The sequence below is a fragment of the Callithrix jacchus genome, chromosome 3 (genome assembly GCF_049354715.1).
Source record: "Callithrix jacchus isolate 240 chromosome 3, calJac240_pri, whole genome shotgun sequence".
NCBI classification, from domain to species: Eukaryota; Metazoa; Chordata; class Mammalia; order Primates; family Cebidae; genus Callithrix; species Callithrix jacchus.
The window spans coordinates 191,072,580-191,093,464 of NC_133504.1; the positions used below are offsets into that span (position 1 = coordinate 191,072,580).

General features: G+C 62.0%; 3 protein-coding genes across 4 annotated transcripts in view; 2 read left to right on the forward strand and 1 right to left on the reverse strand.

Moving 5' to 3' along the window:
- Positions 1-2,611, forward strand: part of POLN (DNA polymerase nu) — a 161,537-nt gene extending 158,926 nt beyond the window's left edge. The window contains exons 24-25 of one of the 2 annotated variants that reach the window (XM_008993707.6): positions 1,540-1,601; positions 2,255-2,611. In XM_008993707.6, the coding sequence (XP_008991955.5) occupies positions 1,540-1,601; positions 2,255-2,335 (143 nt within the window). In that variant the 3' untranslated portion in view covers positions 2,336-2,611. Of the gene's footprint in view, positions 1-1,539; positions 1,602-2,254 lie in introns of those variants that run through there. The other variant, XR_013533228.1, reaches the window with a different exon arrangement.
- Positions 2,612-4,342: 1,731 nt separating this feature from the next.
- On the reverse strand, positions 4,343-14,178 carry NAT8L (N-acetyltransferase 8 like). The gene is made up of 3 exons (XM_035294618.3): positions 13,618-14,178; positions 12,362-12,526; positions 4,343-9,829 (listed from the first exon to the last, which is right to left on the reverse strand). Exons 1-3 carry the CDS (start codon positions 13,991-13,993, stop codon positions 9,462-9,464), a joined length of 909 nt encoding a protein of 302 aa, XP_035150509.1. The 5' UTR covers positions 13,994-14,178; the 3' UTR covers positions 4,343-9,461.
- LOC118152039 (uncharacterized) lies at positions 14,083-17,821 on the forward strand. The gene is made up of 2 exons (XM_035292417.3): positions 14,083-16,852; positions 17,500-17,821. The coding sequence occupies exon 1, from the start codon at positions 14,209-14,211 to the stop codon at positions 15,226-15,228; it is 1,020 nt and encodes a 339-aa protein (XP_035148308.3). The 5' UTR covers positions 14,083-14,208; the 3' UTR covers positions 15,229-16,852; positions 17,500-17,821.
- The last annotated feature ends 3,064 nt before the right edge of the window (positions 17,822-20,885 follow it).

The window sequence follows — 20,885 nt, forward strand, 5'->3', positions numbered from 1 at the left end:
CCCATCCCTGGTGCCCACCCATCCTGCTCCATCCTAAAGCAGGGCTCTGCCACTTGAAAACTATGTCCAGCAACTCATTTGAAAACACACCCATCTTACGTGACCATTTAACAAGTATAACGTGTGCTCAGCTGTAGGTTAAAAAAGGAAAGAAAACATTCCCAAAAGGCCTTGTTCCCGGGAGCAGCTTCCTCCAGCTGGCCTGGCAGCTCCTGAGGCAGGCAGCAGCCCGAGCCCTGCTCTGTCAAGAGCACTTGGGGCCAGGGACTGCAGGGCCTGGGGAATCAGGGGTCAGGTGGGGCCTGCACTAGCCCTGAAGGGTGGGGTTAGATCCTGCCTCCCAGGCGGTGTCTAGTGCCTGGCGTCTCTGCCCTGCCTGCCCTCCCAAGGGCCCCACAGGGAGCACCCCAGCTGAGTGCCAGCCCAGCCCCACACTTGCTGCCCCTCTCTGAGGAGCAGTTGCTGGTGATCACACACTCTGTCACTGGCACCACCCCACCAGGTACAGAGGAGAGACCTGTTCTCTGCACACCCAGGGTAGCTCCAGCCAGCATGGGGAGCCAACCATCCAGCTTAGGCTAGGCCATCTCTCCAGTCTTGCCCCCATAAGAAGCTCCCCAGGATGGCTGGGGTCCCTCTGCAGGGCTCCCCACCATGCACACAGACCGTGTGCCCACCTGCTGGCTGACAGCTCCCTGCAGACAGTGACCTGCTCCTTCACAGAGGACACTAAGGGTCACAGAGCGCAGGCGGCCACCCGCCCTGCTCACGACACACCAGGGACAAGTCCTCAGGGAAGCTCTGGCTCTGCTGGGGCCAGGAGGGCTGGAAAGTAAGGCAGCACCCACCACGACTCTCGGCTCCTGCTACCACCTTTGCATTGCAGTGTCACAAAGCCCAAAAGGATGAGACGAATGTTTATCCAAAGTCAGCCCGGAGAAAGCCTGAGCTTGCGAGTCCTGCCCCCCACCCCTGCCCAGGCTTTCCTTCTCAGGGCTCTGAGTCCCACTGCTGCACGATGACCCAGGTCCCCACAACGGGGCCAGCCCACTCGTGGCACAAAGTCACAATTGCATCAAACTTCACCCAGTAGTGGGGATGGGGCTTCCTGCAGTCCTGGTGTGTCTGGCTGGTGGGGGCTACCTGTGCCTCTCCCTCCTCCCAGCCCCAGAGCTTCTGAAACAGAGCTGGCATGACACCTGTCCCACCCCATGACCCCCAGCTGAGGCAAGCTGACTCCAAGGGGTAGGCATGAGGACCAGTGCAGTGTGGCAGGCCAGGCCAGGAGGGGGCGCTGCAGCGAAGGCCAGGGGGTCTGTGAGAGGCATCCTGGACTGTGGATGGGGCCGGGGAAGCTGGACCCAGCCTCAGGGGTGGGGCACGCAGGGGCTACCTGTGGGCATCGAGACCCCACAGCTGGTTCGGGTGACCGAGTGGACACAGGAAACAAGGGTGCTCAGGGGCCGGGGCAGGACTCAGGCCTGGAAGTTCCCCAAGGTCAAGAGACCAGTGGGGCCACCTTTTTCTCCCATGTTCTAGCTCTCGTCAGGAGGACCATGGAGTCCTTGGAGCAGGTGCAGGTGTTGGAGCTGCAGCTTCAGGTGAGGGACACCCAGCCCTACCGGGTCTAGCAGAGCCCAAGGTGAGGGAGGCCCGTACCCCCAGGGCAGAAGAGCCAGGCCGCAGGGTGCAGCCCCAGCCCAAGATGGCCCCTACAGCAGTGAGATGGCTGCTCCGCAGCAGGCCCAGCAGTGGGGGCTGGGCAATCCCTGAAACCCAGTAAGCCCCACCCACCTCTGCTCACTTCAGCTAACAGGGACTGCAGCCAGGCTGGACCCCTCCAGCTCTGTCAAGAGGGAGTGGTGGAGGCTTGGTCCGCTCAGGGTCCGGGACCCCGGGGAGGGCTGGCTGTCTTGGCCTCTGGGAGCCACCGATCCTCCCGGGGAAGGACCCTGAGGGGCAAGCATGGGATGCCCCAGAACACACCCAGCTGCCCAAGGGCAGCTTGTCTGCCGGCCGAAGCCTGCCCACTGGCACAGAGGCCCTGGCAGGTGGGGAACCTCCACCAAGATCAAGGTGTCATGACTGGGAGGTGGATGTGGCCTAAGCCTGTTACTGGCAAGTGTGGCGAGCGTGCATGTGGCTGATCATGTGCACCTGTGGGCTGCAGGTGGGCTCCCCCTGCATGGGGTCTGGGAGCTGGCTGGGGATGGCTGGCCCAGGCCTGGGGCTCACCTCTGGCTGCCACCCGCAGGTACCCCTCAAGGTGAGCCTGAGTGCCGGCCGTTCGTGGGGACACCTGGTGCCACTGCAGGAGGCCTGGGGCCCTCACTAGGACCAAGTCGCACTGAGTCTCCCAGCAACAGCCTGGCTACCTCCGGGTCCCCTCCTCCCCCACCAACACCCACCCCTGCCCCCGCATTTTTCGCCTTCATTTTGTCTGTAGCCCCAGGCAACGGGGGAGGAAAGAACTGGTTTCCAGCAGCCCATTGTGTGGCCTCCCCCAAGGTCACCAGCTCTGCGTGCCAGGACACTCCAGGATGCATTAACCCTTTGGGGCTGGGGTGGCCCTTTGTCCCCTGGAGTAAATGCCTGTGCAAAGCCTTCCTCATCCCTGTCTGAGTGAATTCTTCCTGTAAGTGGGAAGTGCCGCATCCACAACCCCCAGCCACTTGGTCAGGGCAGGGCTGAGTGCCCCAAATTGGGAGTGACCAAGGCTGGGTCTGGCCAGACACTCCAGAGAGGGTAGGGAGTCCCGGCTCCCTCTCCCATGGATTTCAGGGGAGGGGCTCCCTCACAGCTCATCAGCTGCTCACCCCTGGCAGGTGCCCTAGGAGCAACCAGCTCTGATGCCTGTGGTGTGCCCCCACTGGTTCCCTTCGCTTCAGGAAGCCACGGCCCAGGGCACACACCGTCCTCCCAGGCCGGCCCAGCGTGCAGCCCTGTACTGAGACCAAGAGAACACAGCCTGCCAGCAGGCACTGGGGCTCCTGGGGCTCATGTTCCTGACTGATGCCTCAGGAGGACCAGAGGGCCACTCTGTGAGAAGGCCTGCCCACCCGTTGCAGGCCTCTGCCAGGGAAGCGGCCTGGGGCCACATGTTCTCAGGCCATGAGGTCTCTCCCATGAGCCTCCTGCAGGCTGGTGACCAGTGGCTGCAAACAGGCTGCTCAGAGCCTCTGCTGGGGCCTCCTGCTAGGGCGGTGCTGCCCCTGCCTGCATTCTGTGGCAGCACTCTGAGCCCCACCAGGCCTGATGCAGCCGCTGCACGCAAGCCTTCCATCCTGCTGCAGTTTCAGCGGGATGCCCCAGATGGGCTTTGCTGAGCCCAGGCCAAGGCTGCATAGCCCTCCAGGCTGAGGGGCAGTCCTGCCCTTGGGAAGAAGCTTGCCGCCTGGCAGCGGGGGTGCAGAGGGTGGAGAAGGTGGGAGGGTGGCCACAGAAACCCTACCAGGAAAGTGGCCCAGGGGACTGGGCAGTACAGTTGGGAGACTCCCTCTGCCAACAAGACTGGCATCCTGACAGGCACCTGCCAGGGCAGGGATCTGTGTCCACCCCATGCCTCACTGGCTGTGAGACCCCCCACACCCTGCTCCCCACCAAGGCCCTGGACTGCAGCACTCAGCCTGGACCCCAGACCTGGCGTCCTCCCTCACAAACACTGGGAGTCACCCCCATCCTGGTGGGCTCTGATGTCCAATCACCTCACACCCTCCCCCTTGGCACCGCTGTTCCTCCAAGGGAGGGGGCCAGGCTGGCAGGCAGCTGCTGGGGCTGCCAGGGCAAGGATGGAGATAACCACGGGAACTGGGAACCCCAGATGCAGGAGGGGTCCGACACCCTATTGGCACCCAGACTCCAGGGCCAGGAGGACAGAGCAGCAGGGCCTGGTGGACCTGGCCAGGGGTCCCACTAGGGTGGCAAGAATGGGGTGGGGGCTGAGTGCCAAGCTGTCTGCCAGGAGTTAGGGTGCCTAGGGTCCCAGCACAGAGCTGGGTGAGCAGGGCCCGTGAGCTGCTCAGGGGATCCTGGGTGTGAGAGTGAATGGGCAGAGCCCACCCAGCTGGGTTCCTGCTGGATGCCTGCTAGGGTGGAGCCTCAGCAATGGGGTCACCACCACCACCACCCCACCTCCCAGATCACACTCCCTCCAGGCTGCAGTGCTGGCTGTAGGGCAGCCTGGCCAGGTGTAGGGGAGCCAAAGTGAGCAAAGTGGGTGGCCAGGGAAGAAGGGAAAGGTGGTGGGGGCCAAATGGGGCAACCAAGGGTGGGGACCCACCTCCCCAAAAGCCAGTCCTGCCACAAGTGGGCAGTAAGCGCCCCAAGAGAGCACGGAGCCAGGTGCCTTCAACTCTGGTTTTATTGAAAAACAGCAGCATTGGGAGCCATTCAGGGGAGGGGTGCACACCCACCCCAGGCCCCCACAGCCCCTCTCCTCAGAACTCGCTCGCCCCCACCCTAGGGGCTGTTTTGGCACATCTGGGGCCTCAGGACAGTCTGCCCCCGCCGTGGGCTCACAGTACAGTTTCGGGAACAAACAGCAGCAGGTGAACCCCACCCCTGTGCTCCCCCAGCCTGGCCTCCCTGGAGCTGCTCAGGCCCCCCACTGAGGCCCTGCCCCACTGAGGGGCAAGAGGGGCCAGGGAGGCTTGGCCTGGGGCTGGGGGCCCAGCAGGGAAGCGGTGGGGAGGAACCTGCTTCCCCAGGCACTGCCAGCCCCCCACCACCGATACCTGCACAGCCACATATATGGAAGTACACACACAGACACTCATACACACCACATGCTCATGGAACACACATACTCTGTACAGCTCACACCTACATCCATGCACATGTGCATGCTCACCCACACACCAGAACACATACACGAGTACATACATGCCCACACACGAGTACACACACGTACACCCTATGCATGCGTACATTCACACACATGTGCCCCTCAGAATACACACCTGCATCACACAGGCATCCATGCTCATGCGTACACATGTACACACGTGCATGCTCATGTGTACATACATCCATTCACACGTGTACATTCATACACACGTGCATTCATACACATAGTACATTCATACACACGTGCATTCATAGATGTACATTCATACATGTACACATGTGCGTGCTCATGTATACACATGTACATACAGGTACTTTCATACATGTACATTTATACACATGTGTGCACATATATGTCCATACACACATATACATGTACATTCATACACACGTGCATGCTCATGTGTACACATGTACATCCATACACATGTACATTCATACACATGTACACATACAGATGAACATTCACACACAATTTGTACACACATACACATGTGCATTCACACACATACATGCTCATTCATACCCAAGAACACACATATACTCATGCATACACACCCACACACGTACATCCACACGTGCATGTTCACACGTGTACACATGAGCATGTATGCCCATACACGTGCATTCACATGCATGCTCACATGTCCATGCTTAAACATGTATACACGCTCACACTCATGCACATGCACATGCTCACACCACACATGCAAGAACACACTTGCACACATGCTCACACATATGCACACATGCTCAAACACGTGCACACACACTGGTATACCCCTTCTTTAAAATGGCTAATTATTGCTGTTTAAAAAAATACATCCAACAATGGTATGTCGGCTCGCCCTCCTTCACCCAGCTGTGGCCCCGGGCAGCATCGCGCCACCTCTGGGAGCACAGGGGCTGTGGCACCGAAGATTAAGTGGACTCCAGGGTCCACCCCGTCTGGAACTCAAACCCCAGTATCAGCTCTGTGGCCACCAGCCCAGGAACACAGGCCTGTGGCCAAACAGAAGCAGCTTCCAAACAGACACAAGCAGGTCAGCAGGCAACAGACAGGATGCACAGCTGCAGCACCAGCCCACGGGGGACGGCGGCGGGCTCCCTCAGCATGGGGGCAACTCTGTCCCACCGTCCCTCGGGCTCTGACAGGAAGGTGACCCCACAAGGGCCCACACAGTCCCCTGCCCAGTGGGGCAGCCACCTTTGGCCCCCACAAAGCCCAGGCACCAGCAGAGCCCAGGAACCCCAGTTCCTGTCCTCACACCACAGGCACAGCCCTAGTGCCCCGGGGCAGGTGGGCCAGACTCTTACGGCCCAGAGAGCTTCCTCCACCTGCCATACAGCCAGGGAGCTCAAGGCATCCCCATGCCCTCTCCTCTGGTGCCTGCAGCCTTCTGCCACCTTCTCAGAGGACACCCAGAGCAGGAAGGGAGTGTCCTCAGGTCTGCTGTCCACAGGGCCTACCAGGCCAACCCTTCCCCACTGTCCACCAGTTGGGACAGACTGACCCAGCCCTCGGCCCCTCCCTCTAGGGGCAGCTTCTCAGCTGCTGCCCAGCCCCAGAGTGCGACACCAGCAGGAAGCAAGGCTCGGCAGAGGAAGGAGGGGGAGACATCGCCAGGCCTGTGGGGCTCAACTCCCTATGCTCAGGAGCCCTTCTGGGGGCCAAACCGCATGGCAGCTTTGGCACATGCAGGCCTCCCACTCTCAGGGGCCAGGTCTGCAGCCACTCGCACCTGAGCGGTGTGAGCTGCCCAGGGCCAGCCCACCCTGCTGAGCAAGACCCCCTGGCACTGGGCAGTGCAGGGCATCCCCAGGTGCCATGGCCCTCAGCTGCCCAGAGCTTCGTTAGGCCTGTGCTGCTCATCCATCGAGGATGTTCTTGACCCAGCTCTGGCCTTGGGCACCGCCAGCCTCTCCTGCCTTCCATCCTCTCCACAACAAAAACAGGCTTCCAAACACACAGAAACCCCAGGAGCCCCTGGAGCAGTGCCCAGCCCCAGGCTGGCTTTCCCCGGGCTTTGCCACACAGAGTCTGAGTGGTGGGCACCCACGCCAAGTGGGCAGGGGCAGACACTCAGGGAAGCCGCACTAACCATGTGACAGCAAGGCCCAGGAGGGCACTTCAGAGGTAGAAGAAGTTACATCAGAATTTCTACAAACGTATAAAATTCACATCAGTGCACATGTGCAGAGCAGTGAAATCCCTGGCTGGAGGGATGAGGCGGGCCAGGGCAGGCCCACCCATGAGGGCACCTGGCCTCCAGCCTGGGGGAGGACAGATGTGCCCCCCACTGGCCTTCAAGGGCCCCACTGAGCTGCACACTGGCCTGGTGAGGGCTCCAGGCAGCTCCACCCCAGCCTGACAGGCACACCGGTGCCTCTGCTCACCTCAGAGCACCCCATACACCCTTCCTGGCACCTCTACCAAATCCTGGCAGCAAAGAAAGGCCAAGCATCCCACCACCCACAGGGCAGTGCAGCCAGGTCACAGGTGCCACCAGTATGGGAGAGGGCCACACCGCCCAGGGCTCTCATAACCAACCCCCAGGAGGAAGATCTGCAGTGAACCCAGCTCAGGTCAATGTCAAGGGGACACTGGCAGTCTCTGGGCCTCCAGGCCCTGCCCTGGCATCAGTGGGCTCCGACAGCCACCCCCATGTGCCCTGCATCCCAGGAGCCTGAGGCTCCAAAGGCACAGGACCCAGGGAAGCTGGCGGCACCCCGACAGGACACCCCTATGACCTGACTCCACCTGGTCCACCCTGCCCTTCCTGCCCCCAGCATGCCCCGCACCAACCGGGACCAGCCCAAGGCCAAACCCAAACCAAAAGAGGAAAAAGGCACAACTGTTTGTTTCCATTTTGCTAAAACACTTTACGTCTGTCTGTATATTCCAGATTAACAAAATCTGAGCTGCAAGAAAATAGGGCGCCGATTTCTGTACAGTCTACAAAACTCCCAACCCCGAGCGGGAGCCAGGCCCTCCAGGGAGGAGTGCACGGGGAGGGTCTGTACAGGGCTCTGCACACCTCAACTGCGAACAGGACAAAAGGCCCTTGGACACGGGATTCTCCATCCCTTTGCTTACTTCTGAAGCGCCTCGTGAAGACGGTCCCTCCGTGGCCCTGCACGTGGCCTTGGTGCCTGGGACCCAGCTCTGTGGCCCACCCTGCCTGCAGCACCCCTCCCCAATTCCCCACAGAAGGGTCCGGGCAAGGCTTTATTCTCCTCCTGCCACCTCTAGGCTGGATGTGCAGCACCCTCTGCCTCTGTCTCCCTTTCCAGGCCGTCCCCCGCCCAGGGAAGCCCCTGCCTGTGACCTCAGGAAGGAGAGACCAGGAGCACAACCAGTGGGAGCTGAGGCGGCCACCCCTCTTCCCACCCAGCCCGACAGCACCCTGCCCCTCCTCCTGGAGGCTGTGGGCTCCCTAGCCCCCTGCCCTGCCCACCCTGCAGGCCAGGGCTGGGAGGCATGCTCCGTGGAGGAAAATGACACCAAATCAGGGTCTCCCTCCAGATTTCCAACTGCAAAACACTCCACCCACCCGGCCACCCACCCCCATCACACTGGGCCAGAAACTGTCTTAGGGTACAAACTACCGTTTTGTCCCAAGAATTAAAGTCATGCAGAGTGCTATTCTGTCTAAATAACTTATTAGAAAACGGGTTGGTTTCAGGCTGGGAGAAGCTGTGGGCTGGGCGCTGTAGGCAGCGGCCTGGGCTGGTAAGATTCACAGGGTGGACCATCAGCCAGAGGCACGAGGTCCCTGGGGACATCGGGGAGAGGCCACCGCGATCCAGTGGGCAGTGGGGAGACGGGTCCCTTGGACCCCCACCCTGGCTGTGCCACGGATGCCATGGGAGCCACCTGGGTGATGACGCCAGCCAGCCAAACCCAGGCAAGGGAGGGGCCGGAGCCAGAGGAAAGGAAGGCATTGAGATGTCAGAGCAAAGCAGACGAGGACAGAGCCGGGCAGCATGGGGCAGACCAGGCCCTCCACGGGGTTGGGGCAGGGGCAGGCCCTCCCATGGCCAGCTCCGGGCTGGGGACAGAGGTGCTCACCGGCCCGGGTCTCCGGGTCCAGTCTGAGCAGGGCGGCAGGGCAGGGCTGTGTGCATGCGGCATGCTGGTCCGGGCCACACCCTCGGCATGCGCGGAGCAAAGCAGTGCCGTGGCCAGCTCGGGCCTCCACGGGCAGTGGCGCCGGGCCGCTGGCAGGGCCGGAGCCTAGCCCGGGGCTCTGTCGCAGAGGTTCTGTGCTTGGTGAGCAAGGCTGGGCCTCCCCCAGTGGCAGCGGGCAGGGCAGCTTCCAGGACAGCCGCGATGGTCCAAGATGCCACTCTTCAAGGCGTGGCAAGTTGCCCGGGTGGGCGGGGAAGGGCGAGGGGCGGTGGCGACGAACAAACCCCCCCCACCGAAGTATCGCGGAAGAGCAGCAGCCCCGCACCCCTCAGAACCAGCCAGAGAACCGCAGGATGTTGAAGAGGGAAAACCCAACACAAACGCCAAGGTGAGCGTCTGAAAGCAGCCGCGCCGGGCGGCGGGCGGCGGGCAGGCGGGCAGGCGGGTAGGGTGGCCGGGGTGGCGGGCAGGTGAGCGGCGGCGGTCACTCCTCGCGCAGTTGCAGGCGGTAGCGGTGGTAGCGGACCTGGAAGAAGAGGCGCTCGGCCAGCGAGAGGGTCATGCCGGGCAGCACGTAGTGGTCACTGGCGCCCATGTGTCTGAAGCCCAGAGACTCGTAGAGCTTGTGGGCAGCCACCTTGACAGCCGTCGTGCCCAGCACCACCGCCGAGTAGTTGTGCACCACGGCGAACTCCAGCACCTTCCGGCCCAGCGCCTTGGCAATGCCCTTGCCACGGAAGCGCGAGTCCACAGACATCCGCAGCAGCTCCAGTGTGTTGTCCTCCTCGTGGGCCCGTGCGGCCACAATGCCCACCACGTTGCCATCCAGCACAGCCACCCAGAAGCAGGAGCCTGCAAAGGACAGGTGGCCGGGGACACCTGGTGAGGAAGGCTGGGGAGGCCCCTGCACCTCTGGCACGAGACAGGGCCAGGGTGTGGGAGGGGTCCCCTTGGGGCTGCCCACTCCAGCCAGACACCAAGCCAGGGCACTGGGACACCCAATCCCGGCTGCCCCAGGGGCCTAGCTACCAGCTCTGCTGGACTTAAGGGAAGGGGCAGCCACTATTCAGGACAAGCCAGTAGAGCCCCTCCCCCACCACACTCCAGAGCCCCTTAAGCAGAGAAAGCCCGACCAACACCTGTTACCTACAGCCCAACAGCCAGGACTCCAGCCTGAGGCTGCTGAAGGCCCGAGTCCCTCCTCTGAGACCAACGGCTAGGCAAGCTTTGGCCAGTCAGGCCCCTGCCTTGCCCAGCTACTCCCAGACTGAAAGCCTAGTTGGCCCAGGCAGCCCTGACCAGGCCATGGTCCAACCAAAGTGCTGTGGCTCCTGGCCACCCAGGGTCACCGGGCCATCACAGCAAACTCCAGCACCCACAGCAGAGGCCTGCGAGGGGCAGGGGCTAGGAAAGTGGGGCCAGGAGGTTCCCTGCAGCCCAGAAGGCGCTTCCTATAAATCCAAGTGGGGGACAGGGGACGGCCCCTCTGGCCCTGGCCTCTCCCGGCAGTGAGCCACGTAGTTAGGCCACCACCCCATCCACGGCACAGCCCAATTCCCCCCTCAAGTCAGGCGTGAAGCCAGGAGGTGGAGTCTGCGGGGAGGGAAACCAGCAGAAGAGGAGAAGGGGTGCAGGCAAGGTGAGGGCGGTTGTGGGGGAAACCCACAGGTATCGGCCACAGGGGAAGCCTGGTCACCTCCAAGAGCCAAAGTCAGAGGTGGCACCCAGAGACCTCTCTGAAGGCCGGGGGGCTGGCCAGCGAGGGCCACACAGCCTGCCTGCAGCCCCTCCTGCCTCCTCCTCGAGGAGGCTCTGCACGGGCCCCGAGCCACGGGAAGCACTCCCACCCCTCCCCGCCACCCCTCTGTGCAACCACCGGCCCACTGACTCCATGAGGGGGACCTCTGTCTGCTTCAGTGCAGGACACTGAGGCCTGGAAGGTGGCTAAGGAGGGGCTGAGGGCCCCTCAGGAGAAGCAGCCAGGGGGAGTCACCGGGCACCGCTGCCAGCGCCACAGCCTCAAGCAGCTTGGCTCTCCAAGCTCTGTGCAGCTGCAGGGTCCTCAACCCGTCCTGGAGCCTCTGGGGTCTCCCACAGCTAGCCCCCATCTCTCCACCTACACAGCATCTCCACCTCCAGGGAGGGGGTCCTGGACCAGTCCCCCTCCCACCAGCCGGCCTGCCCATAACTCAGGGGTTCTGGCCTCTCCCTACCCAGGCAAGACCAGAGATGAGGACTATCCTGGGAGCGGCAAATCCAGCACTGTGTAGCCCTGGCTCACCTCGCTCCTCCCAGGCCTATTTCCCCAGGTGCACAAGCAGCTCCCAAGAATCCAGCATGGACCGTCAGCATCCGGCCTCTGCCCTCATGGGTTGTTTCTGCAGCCCCCCCAGTTGCCCCTGTACCCCCCACACCAGGTAGGCCACAGCCCACAGAGGGCAGGGCCATGCCCTACGTGCCCGCCAGAGCCCTCTTTGCTGCTTTGGCCTGTGCTTCCTCATGGCCCATTTCCCCCAGGGAGGCCAGGGCTCAGGGGCTGCTCAGATGCGCTGTTTGGGTTTGGGAAGGGTCAAGGAGAGCGGCAGGTGCCAAGGCCGTGGGAGAGGGTGGTGCCAGAGCCACTACTCCTCCCGACACTGGCGGGACTCCTGCCAGCCCCTGCCCGATCCTCCAGGCCCACTTTGACCCTCTCATTGGCCCACAGGCCCTCCAGCATAGGAGGAAGCCTCCTACCCACAGAGCAGACGCCTCACCCCTAGGGCTGCCAGCACGGGGGAAACCACATGGCTCTGCTTCCCAGGACCGGGCAGCTGGGGGCCAGCCAGGAGGTGGAGAGCAATCCCCAGCTCCCCTGAGCCTGGCCCCAGCCCCTCCAGCTACAGAAGGCCACAGGAGCTGCGACAAGACCTCCAGCTAAGTGACCCTGAGACCAGGCCAGAAGTGAGGGCCACAGCTCAAGGTCAGGACCCCTGCCCCCACCCCATTCTTTGTGCCCCAAGAGGGTCCCCAGACCCTGCCACAGAACCCCTCCCCCCAGGGCTCTGGCACTGCGGACAACCCCAGCCCCACAAGGCACGCCAGAGGGGACCCACAGGGCCTAGTGGCCCTTGCCCCACCGCAGCCGGCGCCAGGGAGACGCATCCAGAGCAGGGAACGGTGGAGCCACTGCGTCGCGGGGCCAGCTCAGGCCACTCAGGGAGGAGCTGGCTCTGCCTCCCCCAGCCCTGCTGACTCCGGAGGCCTCGGTCACCCAGAAGGCTCAGACCACAGGGGCCCCGGGCCAGGCCCACCCACGCTGGCGCTGGCCTGCCCTAAGGTTGCTGGAGTGGGTGCCCCCGAGGGCGGTCTGGGGCGGAGGGCGGGGAGGGGCAGCAGGGGACTCACCGGGCGGCTTCATGTAGTACTGCTCGATGTCCGCCATGTCCGTGTGCAGCGCGCACTCCAGGTAGGCGCGGATCACCTTGCGGCTGTAGTAGTACCGCAGGCCCAGCAGCGCGGCGGGCACCAGGCACGTCAGCAGCAGCGAGCGGCTCAGGGCGAAGCACAGCGCTGCGGGCAGAGGGCGCGGGTCAGCGGCGCGGCGCGGGGTCCCCAGGCCCCGGGAGACGCTGTTCGGGAAGCCCACTGGGGATGCCGCGGCCGGCCACGCTCTGGATGGAGGAGCGGGGGTCATCCCGGGTGCTGGCTACTGCTCCCCATTTCCAAGCTTCCTGTGGTAAAATCAACCCCGCCCCCGTCCCCGTCCCCACCGCCTGGAAACAGCCTCGGCGAGTCTCTGAGCTTCCTGCCCCCGGCAGCCTGCCCGGAACGGCGGGAAAGCGGCCCCAAGCCCCGCTCCCGGCGCGCGCGCCCTCCACCCTCGGGGTGCCGGGAGGGGCCCTGCCCACTCTGCCCTGGTGAAGCCAAGATGGGCAGATCCTGGCCCCGCGCGGGGCAGGCGGGAGGGGATCCCAGTTCCAGCACCGGGCTCCCGGGCCCCCTTGTCCCAGGACCCCAGCCAGAGCCCTTCCTAGGCAGCTTCCGGGCGCTGCGAGGGCAGGGACAGAGCAGGGAGACCCACACTGCTTCCAGCCGCATTTCGCTGCTGTGACCTTGGGGGAGTCGTACCGTCCCCACGCGGCCTCAGGCTCCTCATCTGCAAAATGGGAGCAAACCCCCCCCAACCCCGACGGGAAGCTTCAATGGGAAGGGACCGAAAAACTCTTCGGGAGCCGCCCCCCGCGACCGCCCCGGCTGTGCCAGGCGCGCGCACCCCCCGAGGCGCCGGCTGTCTTCCCCTCATAAATTAGCACGGAGCGGGAGGCGGCCTCCCCCGCCCGCGGATTATATTTAGGCACTCGCCGGGCCCCAGCCGCGGCGGGCGCTACCTGCCAGGGCACCCGCCCCCACCCAGGATGTCAGGAGGGGACAGGGGAGGGGGGCTGCGCGGCGGGGACACAGGTGGGGACCCCGGACCCTCCCCGGCTCCCGCCCGCTCGAGGCCCCGCGCCCGTCCCCAAGCCCCTGGCCAGCCCCCTGAGCGGAGCCCGGCGCGGCAGAACATGGGGGCTTCCCCAGGCCGGTCCCCGGGAGGACGCCGGGGCGAGGCGGCTCTGCGCCGGCCCGAGGGACTGCGGCAGGCGGGGGCCCGGCGCACTGACCCGCCAGCAGGGCGTAGAGCAGCTGCGCACGCGGGTGCTGCCGCAGGCCGCGGAAGGCCGTGTTGGGGATGCGCTCCATGATGCCGTCGTAGAAGATGCGGCGCGCCGCCTCCTGCTCGGCCGCGCGGAACTCGCGGATGCACACGCCGCGCCCCCCGGGCGGCCCCGCGCCCCCCGCCCCGCCGCGAGGCTGAGCTGCCGGGGCGGGTGGGGGCGCGGGGGGCGCGGCGGCCGGCCCGGGCGCGGCGGGCAGCGGGGGCCACATGGCGCCGGCGGCGGCGAGCAGCGCGTCCTTCTTGGCCCCCGGCAGCGCCTCATGGTCCTCGGCGGCCACGATCTTCGTCTCGCAGACCATGTCGGGAGGCCCACAATGCATGCACCCGGCCGGGCGGAGCGGCGCGGGGACGCGGCCGGGCGAAGGCGGGCACGGCCGGGCCCAGGGCAAGGGCGCGGCGCCCTCGGACCGGCGGCGGCGGCGGCGGCGGCGGCGGCGGCGGCGGCGGTGGCGGCGGCTCAGGGGCGCGGGGCGGAGGCGGCGGGCGGCCGGGGCGCGCGCAGGGAGCTGCGCCGCATTTTGGAGAAGTATTTATAATGCGGCGGCGCCGGTGCAGTCGCGGCGCCCGCGGCCCGCAGGGTCCTAGCGTCCACTGCATTGGCTGCCGGGGGTCACCATGTGATCGCGGGGGTGGGGGCAGACGCCGCCCCCGCCCCACCCGCCGGGGGGTTCGCCGGGCGCGACAGGGCGGCCGGGCAGCGCGAGGGGAGCGCGAGGGGAGCGGAGGGCGGGGGCGGGGGCGCCCGGCCCGAGGGGCGCCCGGCGGGGCTCGGGACTGGGCCGCGGAGCGCGTGATGGGCGCCGCCCGCCCCGCCCCTTGCTCCCACGCCGCGCGCCTGGGAGCTCCCCGACCCTGGCCCGGCCGCAGCGCCAAGTCGTCCTCCTCCTCCGCGGCCGCCGGGAGCAGTCACGGCAGCGGCGCCCCCTCCGTCTCCCGCCTTTGTCTGAGCGCGGCGCCCGCAGTGGACCTGGAGAGGGGGCCCCGAGGCTGCCCCGGCCCAGAGCCGCCGGGAAGCCTTGTCGGGAGCCGCACGGGCCGCCGGGGTGGGGACGCGGAAGGGCGGGGTCTGCAGCCTGGCGCGGCGCCCCCCAATGCGAGTCCCGCAGTGGGCGCGGGGATGCGGGGCCCGCAGGACCCCTCCCGGTCAGGCCCCAGCCCCCCGCGGCCGCGCATGCGCCCCGTGGCCTTGGTGCAGGTGCAGCGGGGGCTCAGCGCCGAGAGGGACCTGCAGACGCCGCAGGCTGGGGCGGAGGAGCTCAGGTGCGGATGGCGGCCGCCGACCCGGTCCTCGCCGCTTCGCGAACCCAGCCCCCCGCAGTTCTGCGCCGCCTCCCAGCACCACCCCGAAGGATGTCGGAGCTGCGCGGGAGGGACGGGGCCCGGGGTCCAGGCGTCCAGGCCTGGGGACGCGCAGCCTGCGGTGTGCGGTGGACTTGGGGCCAGTGGGGCGGCTGAGGTCACCTGGCGGCCAGGAGGGGCCGGGCCTGCCAGTGGACGTGGGAGTGGGGCCGCAGCGCCCTGGTGGGGTGGGGGGGGCGGAGGGAAGACGAGCTAGGAAGGCGGCCCCTCCATGTCTGGGGCCCGCTGTCAGCTTTTCAATCTAAAGGGGAAAACAGGCAAAACTAATAGAAGTGGAGTGTTGGGGCCAACTCTGGGGACTGCAGCCTGGAAGCACAGACTCCAGCTGCTCCGAATGCGCTCGCACTCACCCACCGCAGTTAGAAGTGCGTTTTTAAAGGAAAAATGAAGACGCAGCTCCGAAGTTCACCGAGAATTTGCATTGAAATAACATAAGCAATATTGATTGGCATTCATTGTTATTGTGTCACAAATTCCAGGAACATGAAGATGACACTGAGGCGGCCAGGCGGACACTGCAGGGAAGAAGGAAATGCCTTCAAACACTTGCCCGGGCATGGGGGGAGGCGGACTGGAGTCCCACACTCGGGTCTCTGTGGACCAGACCATCGTTGGGTGCTCTACGTAGCTCCGGGTGCTCTAGGCTGTTTTTCTTTTCTCATTTCTCATCTTTGATAAAAATCTTTCTCTTCTGATGTATGTTTTTCTGCTGGGAAGGCTCATTCCCGGGCCATCTCACCCCGCGAGGGTGGGGAAGAGGAGAGGTGTGGTGGCTGCTTTGGACATCATGAGGCCTAAAGGCCAAGTGGATTGGCACGGGGTCTGCCAGGCCATCTGCTCCCGAGGAGCCAGCCACACGTGCTGGGCGGCTTCTGAGCAGCTAGCTAGCATCCTGCGGTGGGCACAGTGCCTCAGGCCTGTAATCCCAGCACTTTGGGAGGCCGAGGCAGGCAGATCACTTGAGGTCAGGAGTTTGAGATCAGCCTGGACAACATGGTGAAACTGCGCCTCTACTAAAAATACAAAAAGTAGCCGGACCCACGTGGCGGCGGGCACCGTACTCCCAGCGACTTGGGAGGCTGAAGCAAGATAATCGCTTGAACCTGGGTGGCAGAGGTTGTGGTCAACCGAGATCATGCCACTGCACTCCAGCCTGAGCAACAGAGCAAGACTCCGCCTCAAAAAAAGAAAAAAAGAATGAAAATGTGGCACAAATAAGGGCAACTTTTAACAATTTGAAGTCCAGAACTGAAGAGTGCTATTTCTGAAGGTGACCAGACCTGTTTTGTCTCCTTCTGGTCCTGGCCTGAAGAACGAGGTGTTGAGGTCCTCCAGGGATGAATCCTCTCCCGAAAGGCTGCCCGGTGTGGCCCCATCTATTGCAGCTGGAGGAAGTCCTATATTAGATGCTTTTCTCATAAAATCTCCAGGTCGGAGACCTTGATCTTTGATGGCCTCGCCTCCTGGGAGTTTGCTGTTAAAGAATCCTTCGTGAATGTAGAATGTGCATGGAGAAGCTCTGTGGGGTCTTGGCAGTAATGAAGAATGTCACCTTTAAGGGGAGCTGCTTTGGAGGCTCCTTCCTCTAGGCACAGCGCCCTCCTGCTGTTCTTTCAAAGAGGGAAAGCTGATATTTTCCAGACAGGGTAGATCCCACAGCGGCAGCACCTTCGGCCAGGGAGGGTTCGAAGTTAGTGTTAGCTTTGCAGATGGGTTTTCTTTTATCCCACCTGAGCGTTCCACAGTCCAGAAGACAGAGGAGGGCTGCAGGCACAGGGGGACACCAATCCCTCCATCCCAACCAGCTTTACATAGGTGAGGTAAGATGTCCATCAGTCTTCCTTCCTGCCTCTTTCTCTTTCTCCCTGCCTTCCTTCCTCTCTCTCTCTCTCTCTTCCTCTTTCTTTTCTTTTTTTCTTTTTTTTTTTTTGGTGAAAAGATACACATATATTTAGAATTAGCCAGCTGGACTCAGTTCAGATGATCCCAATTTTGTTGGCAACGTCCAAAACATCGTCATCAGGAGCCAGTGGAACACACGCCTTCTCCTCTCCATCAGGCGGAATCAGGGTGCTGACCTGGGCCACATCAGTGTCACTGAGCTTCTTCACGGCCTGTTTGATGTGGCGCTTGTTGCTTCCACGTCCACAGTGAATATAAGTGTGCTGTTGTCTTCTGTCTTCTTCATGGCGGGCTCGGTGGTCAGCAGAAACTTGATGACAGCACAGTGCCCAGCTTGTTTCTCCCGGGGCGCTCTTCCGGGGATGTTTGGGCTGCCTCCGGAGTCGCAGTGTCTTGGGCCACCGGAAGGTGGGTGACGTGATGTGTGCATCCTCTCTTTTTTGTGGCCGTGGACACATCTCAGCACTGCCTTCTTTGCCTCTGAAGCCTTTGCTCTGGCTCTAGGAGCTCCTTTCTTCACTTCGGTGCCATCTTGTGAAAAGGCTCTTTTTTCTTTCTTTTCCAGAGAGACACGGCGTTTCTCCATGTTGTCCAGGCTGGTCTGGAACTCCTGGTCTCAAGTGACCCTCCACCTCGACCTCCAGAAGTCCTGGGATTACAGGCATGAGGCACCATGCCCAGCCAATACATCTGTTATGACCTCTCACGATTTTCCCCCATTCTCTCTTCCCACGACTTTCTACACCCATTCGCTTTTATCTGTCATTCTTTTTTATCCCTTCAACTTAATCTTTAAAAACCTCTGGACAAATTTATTCTTCCCAAAATGAAAATCACATTCTCATGCCTTCTTTATCATCCTTGCCAAAAACATAACCTATTCTTCTTATCTGCCCTGTGTCCAAAATTCTTCCATATCTAGTCGTTGTTCTTGTTTTCCCTCAGTTTCTTTGTTTTGAGATGGAGTCTCACACCGTTGCCCAGGCTGGAGTGCAGTGGCGCCATCTCAACTCACTGCAACCTCCCCTTCCTGGGTTCAAGCAATTCTGCCTCAGCCTCCCGAGTAGCTGGCATTACAGGTGCCCACCATCATGCCTCGCTAATATTTTGTATTTTTAGTAGAGACAGGGTTTCGCCATGTTGGCCAGGCTGGTCTTCAACTCCTGAGTTTGTGATCCACCCGCCTCAGCCTCCCAAAGTGCTGGGGTTACAGGCATGAGCCACAGCACAGGCCTTTATAGTAGTTTTACTTGCATATATTAACTACAATTTTTTTTTTTTTTTTTGAGACAAAGTTTCACTCTTGTTACCCAGGCTGGAGTGCAATGGCGCGATCTCGGCTCACCGCAACCTCTGCCCCCTGGGTTCAGGCAATTCTCCTGCCTCAGCCTCCTGAGTAGCTGGGATTACAGGCACGCGCCACCATGCCCAGCTAATTTTTTGTATTTTTAGTAGAGACGGGTTTCACCATGTTGACCAGGATGGTCTCGATCTCTTGACCTCGTGATCCACCCGCCTCGGCCTCCCAAAGTGCTGGGATTACAGGCTTGAGCCACGGTGCCCGGCCACTACTACACTTTTTTTTGAGACAGGGTCTTTTGTTGCTCAGGCTGGAGTGCAATGATGTGATCCTGGCTGACTACAGCCTCCACCTCCCAAATAGATGGGACTACAGGCACGCACCACCATGCCTGGCTAATTTTTGTATTTTCTTTAGAGACGGGGTTTTGTCACATTGCCCAAGCTGGTCTCAAACTCCAGGACTCAAGTGATCTGCCTGCCTCAGCCTCCCAGAATGCATTAACTACAAATTTAAGTCCGTAGCCTCAGTTTTCGTGAAAAGCCTAGGAAATAATTTTGAACTCTTATATCAATATATTTTTTTCTTTGCTCTTTTTTTTTTTTTTTTTTTTTCATTTTTTTAGATGGAGTCTCGCTCTGTAGCCCAGGCTGGAGTGCAGCTCTCACCCTCCTGGGCTGCACAAGCCAGTGTGGGGTGGTGGGCTGACAGGAAAGAAACAAACACTTAGGACCCCTTAGGAATAAATGCTTCGAAGAAAAGGCATGGCTGGTGCAGTGGCGGGCGCCGGGGACCCTGTGGGCCAGGGCACCTGTGCTGTGGGCCCCACTACTCAGGAGGCCAGGGTGAAGATTGCTTGAGCCCGTGGGGTTGAGGCTGCAGGAAGCTGTGATTGGGCCACTGCATTCCGGCCTGGGCAACAGAGCAAGATCCTCTCTCAAAAATTAATCAATTAAAGAGGGACACAGGGCTGCAGAGTGAGTCTGGTCAGGGGGCAAGGGATGCGTCAGTGCTGAGGCGCATGATAGGCCGTGTGGTGGGAGGGGGACCTGCAGATGGACTGTGGCAGCAGCTGCCTTCTAGACAGGTGGACACAGCATCCTTCCCACATGCTTTTCCACACGGCAGCAGGAAGAAGAGGGCATAGGATGTAGGGAAAGGTGGCTCCCCTGCCCAGCTGGCTGGGAAGAGGGCAGGGCCTGGCAGGGAACACAGGGAGAGGCCCTGGACCAAGGGGACGCCCTGACGCTGGAGAGGGTGGAATGCGGGAAGACCAGGCAAGCATCAGGTGCAGGAAAAGAAAAGGTGTACCAGAAAGAGACTGCAGTGCCGGTCACTGCTCGGCCATGCCAGGGTTGACTCATCCCTGAGCTGCTGAGCCCTGGCTGGAAAGCAGCGTTGTGGCTCCAGGACTGAGTGTGAATGGCACTGGCCCTGCCCACACTTAAGGCCAAGCTCCCTCCTCTCAGGCCTTTCCCGCCCCTCATGGACCCTGTGGTCTTCTTGGGCCTTGCTGGGCCTCAGGGGATTGAGACACACCTGTGGCTGCCCGGACACAGCTCAGTTCTCTTCCTGCCTCACAGCTGCTCACTGCCCCTCAGGGCCCCCTTCTCTCCTCTAGCCCCTAACAGGCCACGGGGATCCCAGCCTTCCCTCTCCAGCTCCTTTTCCAGGTATACCTGCCCAGTGGCCTCCCGGACCCCAGTGACCACTCCCACCCCCCACCCAAATCCCACAGGCTCTACTTGCAAACACACCTGGAATCCAGTGGCCTCTGCTGCCGTGCGGCCACTCCTCCTCAGTCTGGCAGCTGTCATCACTCCCTCCTAAGCCTCCAAGTCCCTTCCAAACCCGAAGCCAGAAGCTCCTGTCTCCAAACTCTTGTCCTTACCCCAGCCCCACAAGGGCTAGGGGGAGGCCTCTTCACCCAGCACCCCATACCCGAGCCTGGCTCATGCCCCCACTGTATCCCAGAGGGTACCTCCCCAGGGCTCCATGACACGTGTGCTCCAGAAACCGTCTTTTCTGGTACTGGAGACCTCACCTCATGCCAGGGCTCACAGCTGCCCATAACATAGGACACAGTTATATTTGGATTTTGGATAAACAATATGTAGTGGGAGGAATCCCTAACACTGCAGCGACAGACAAGAATTTGGGTGTTCCTGGACTTGACTAAATCGAGCAATCCAAGCCGAGAAATAAGGCTACGTTCCTGACCTCCCTTGCAGATAGTAAGGCCACATGAGGAAGACCGGCCAATGGGATGTGAGCACTGCCCAGGCCACACCCCTAAAGTGAAGGCTCAGCCTCCCCACCTCTGAGCAGGTGCTGGTTCCTGCCCTACTCGCCACCCTGCCTGGGGCCTGCAGTGACCCCAGAGCCCTGCTCTCCCTGGCCTGCAGCAGAGGGAGAGATATCCTCCTAGCTGGACACCTGACTCAGTCGCTCCACGTGTGCCAGCTCCAAGGGGGGACTCTGTTCACTGCAGATACCAGGCACATCCAGCTCCTCCAGTGCCAGGCTGAAGCACCAGGGCCAGGGAACCAAAGCCCCAGTGGCCTCATCTTGAGGGCACATGGCAGTCACCTCCAGCCTGCTGTTGCCATGATTTTGTTTCTAACCATGTGCCTGCATGACTTCAATAAAAG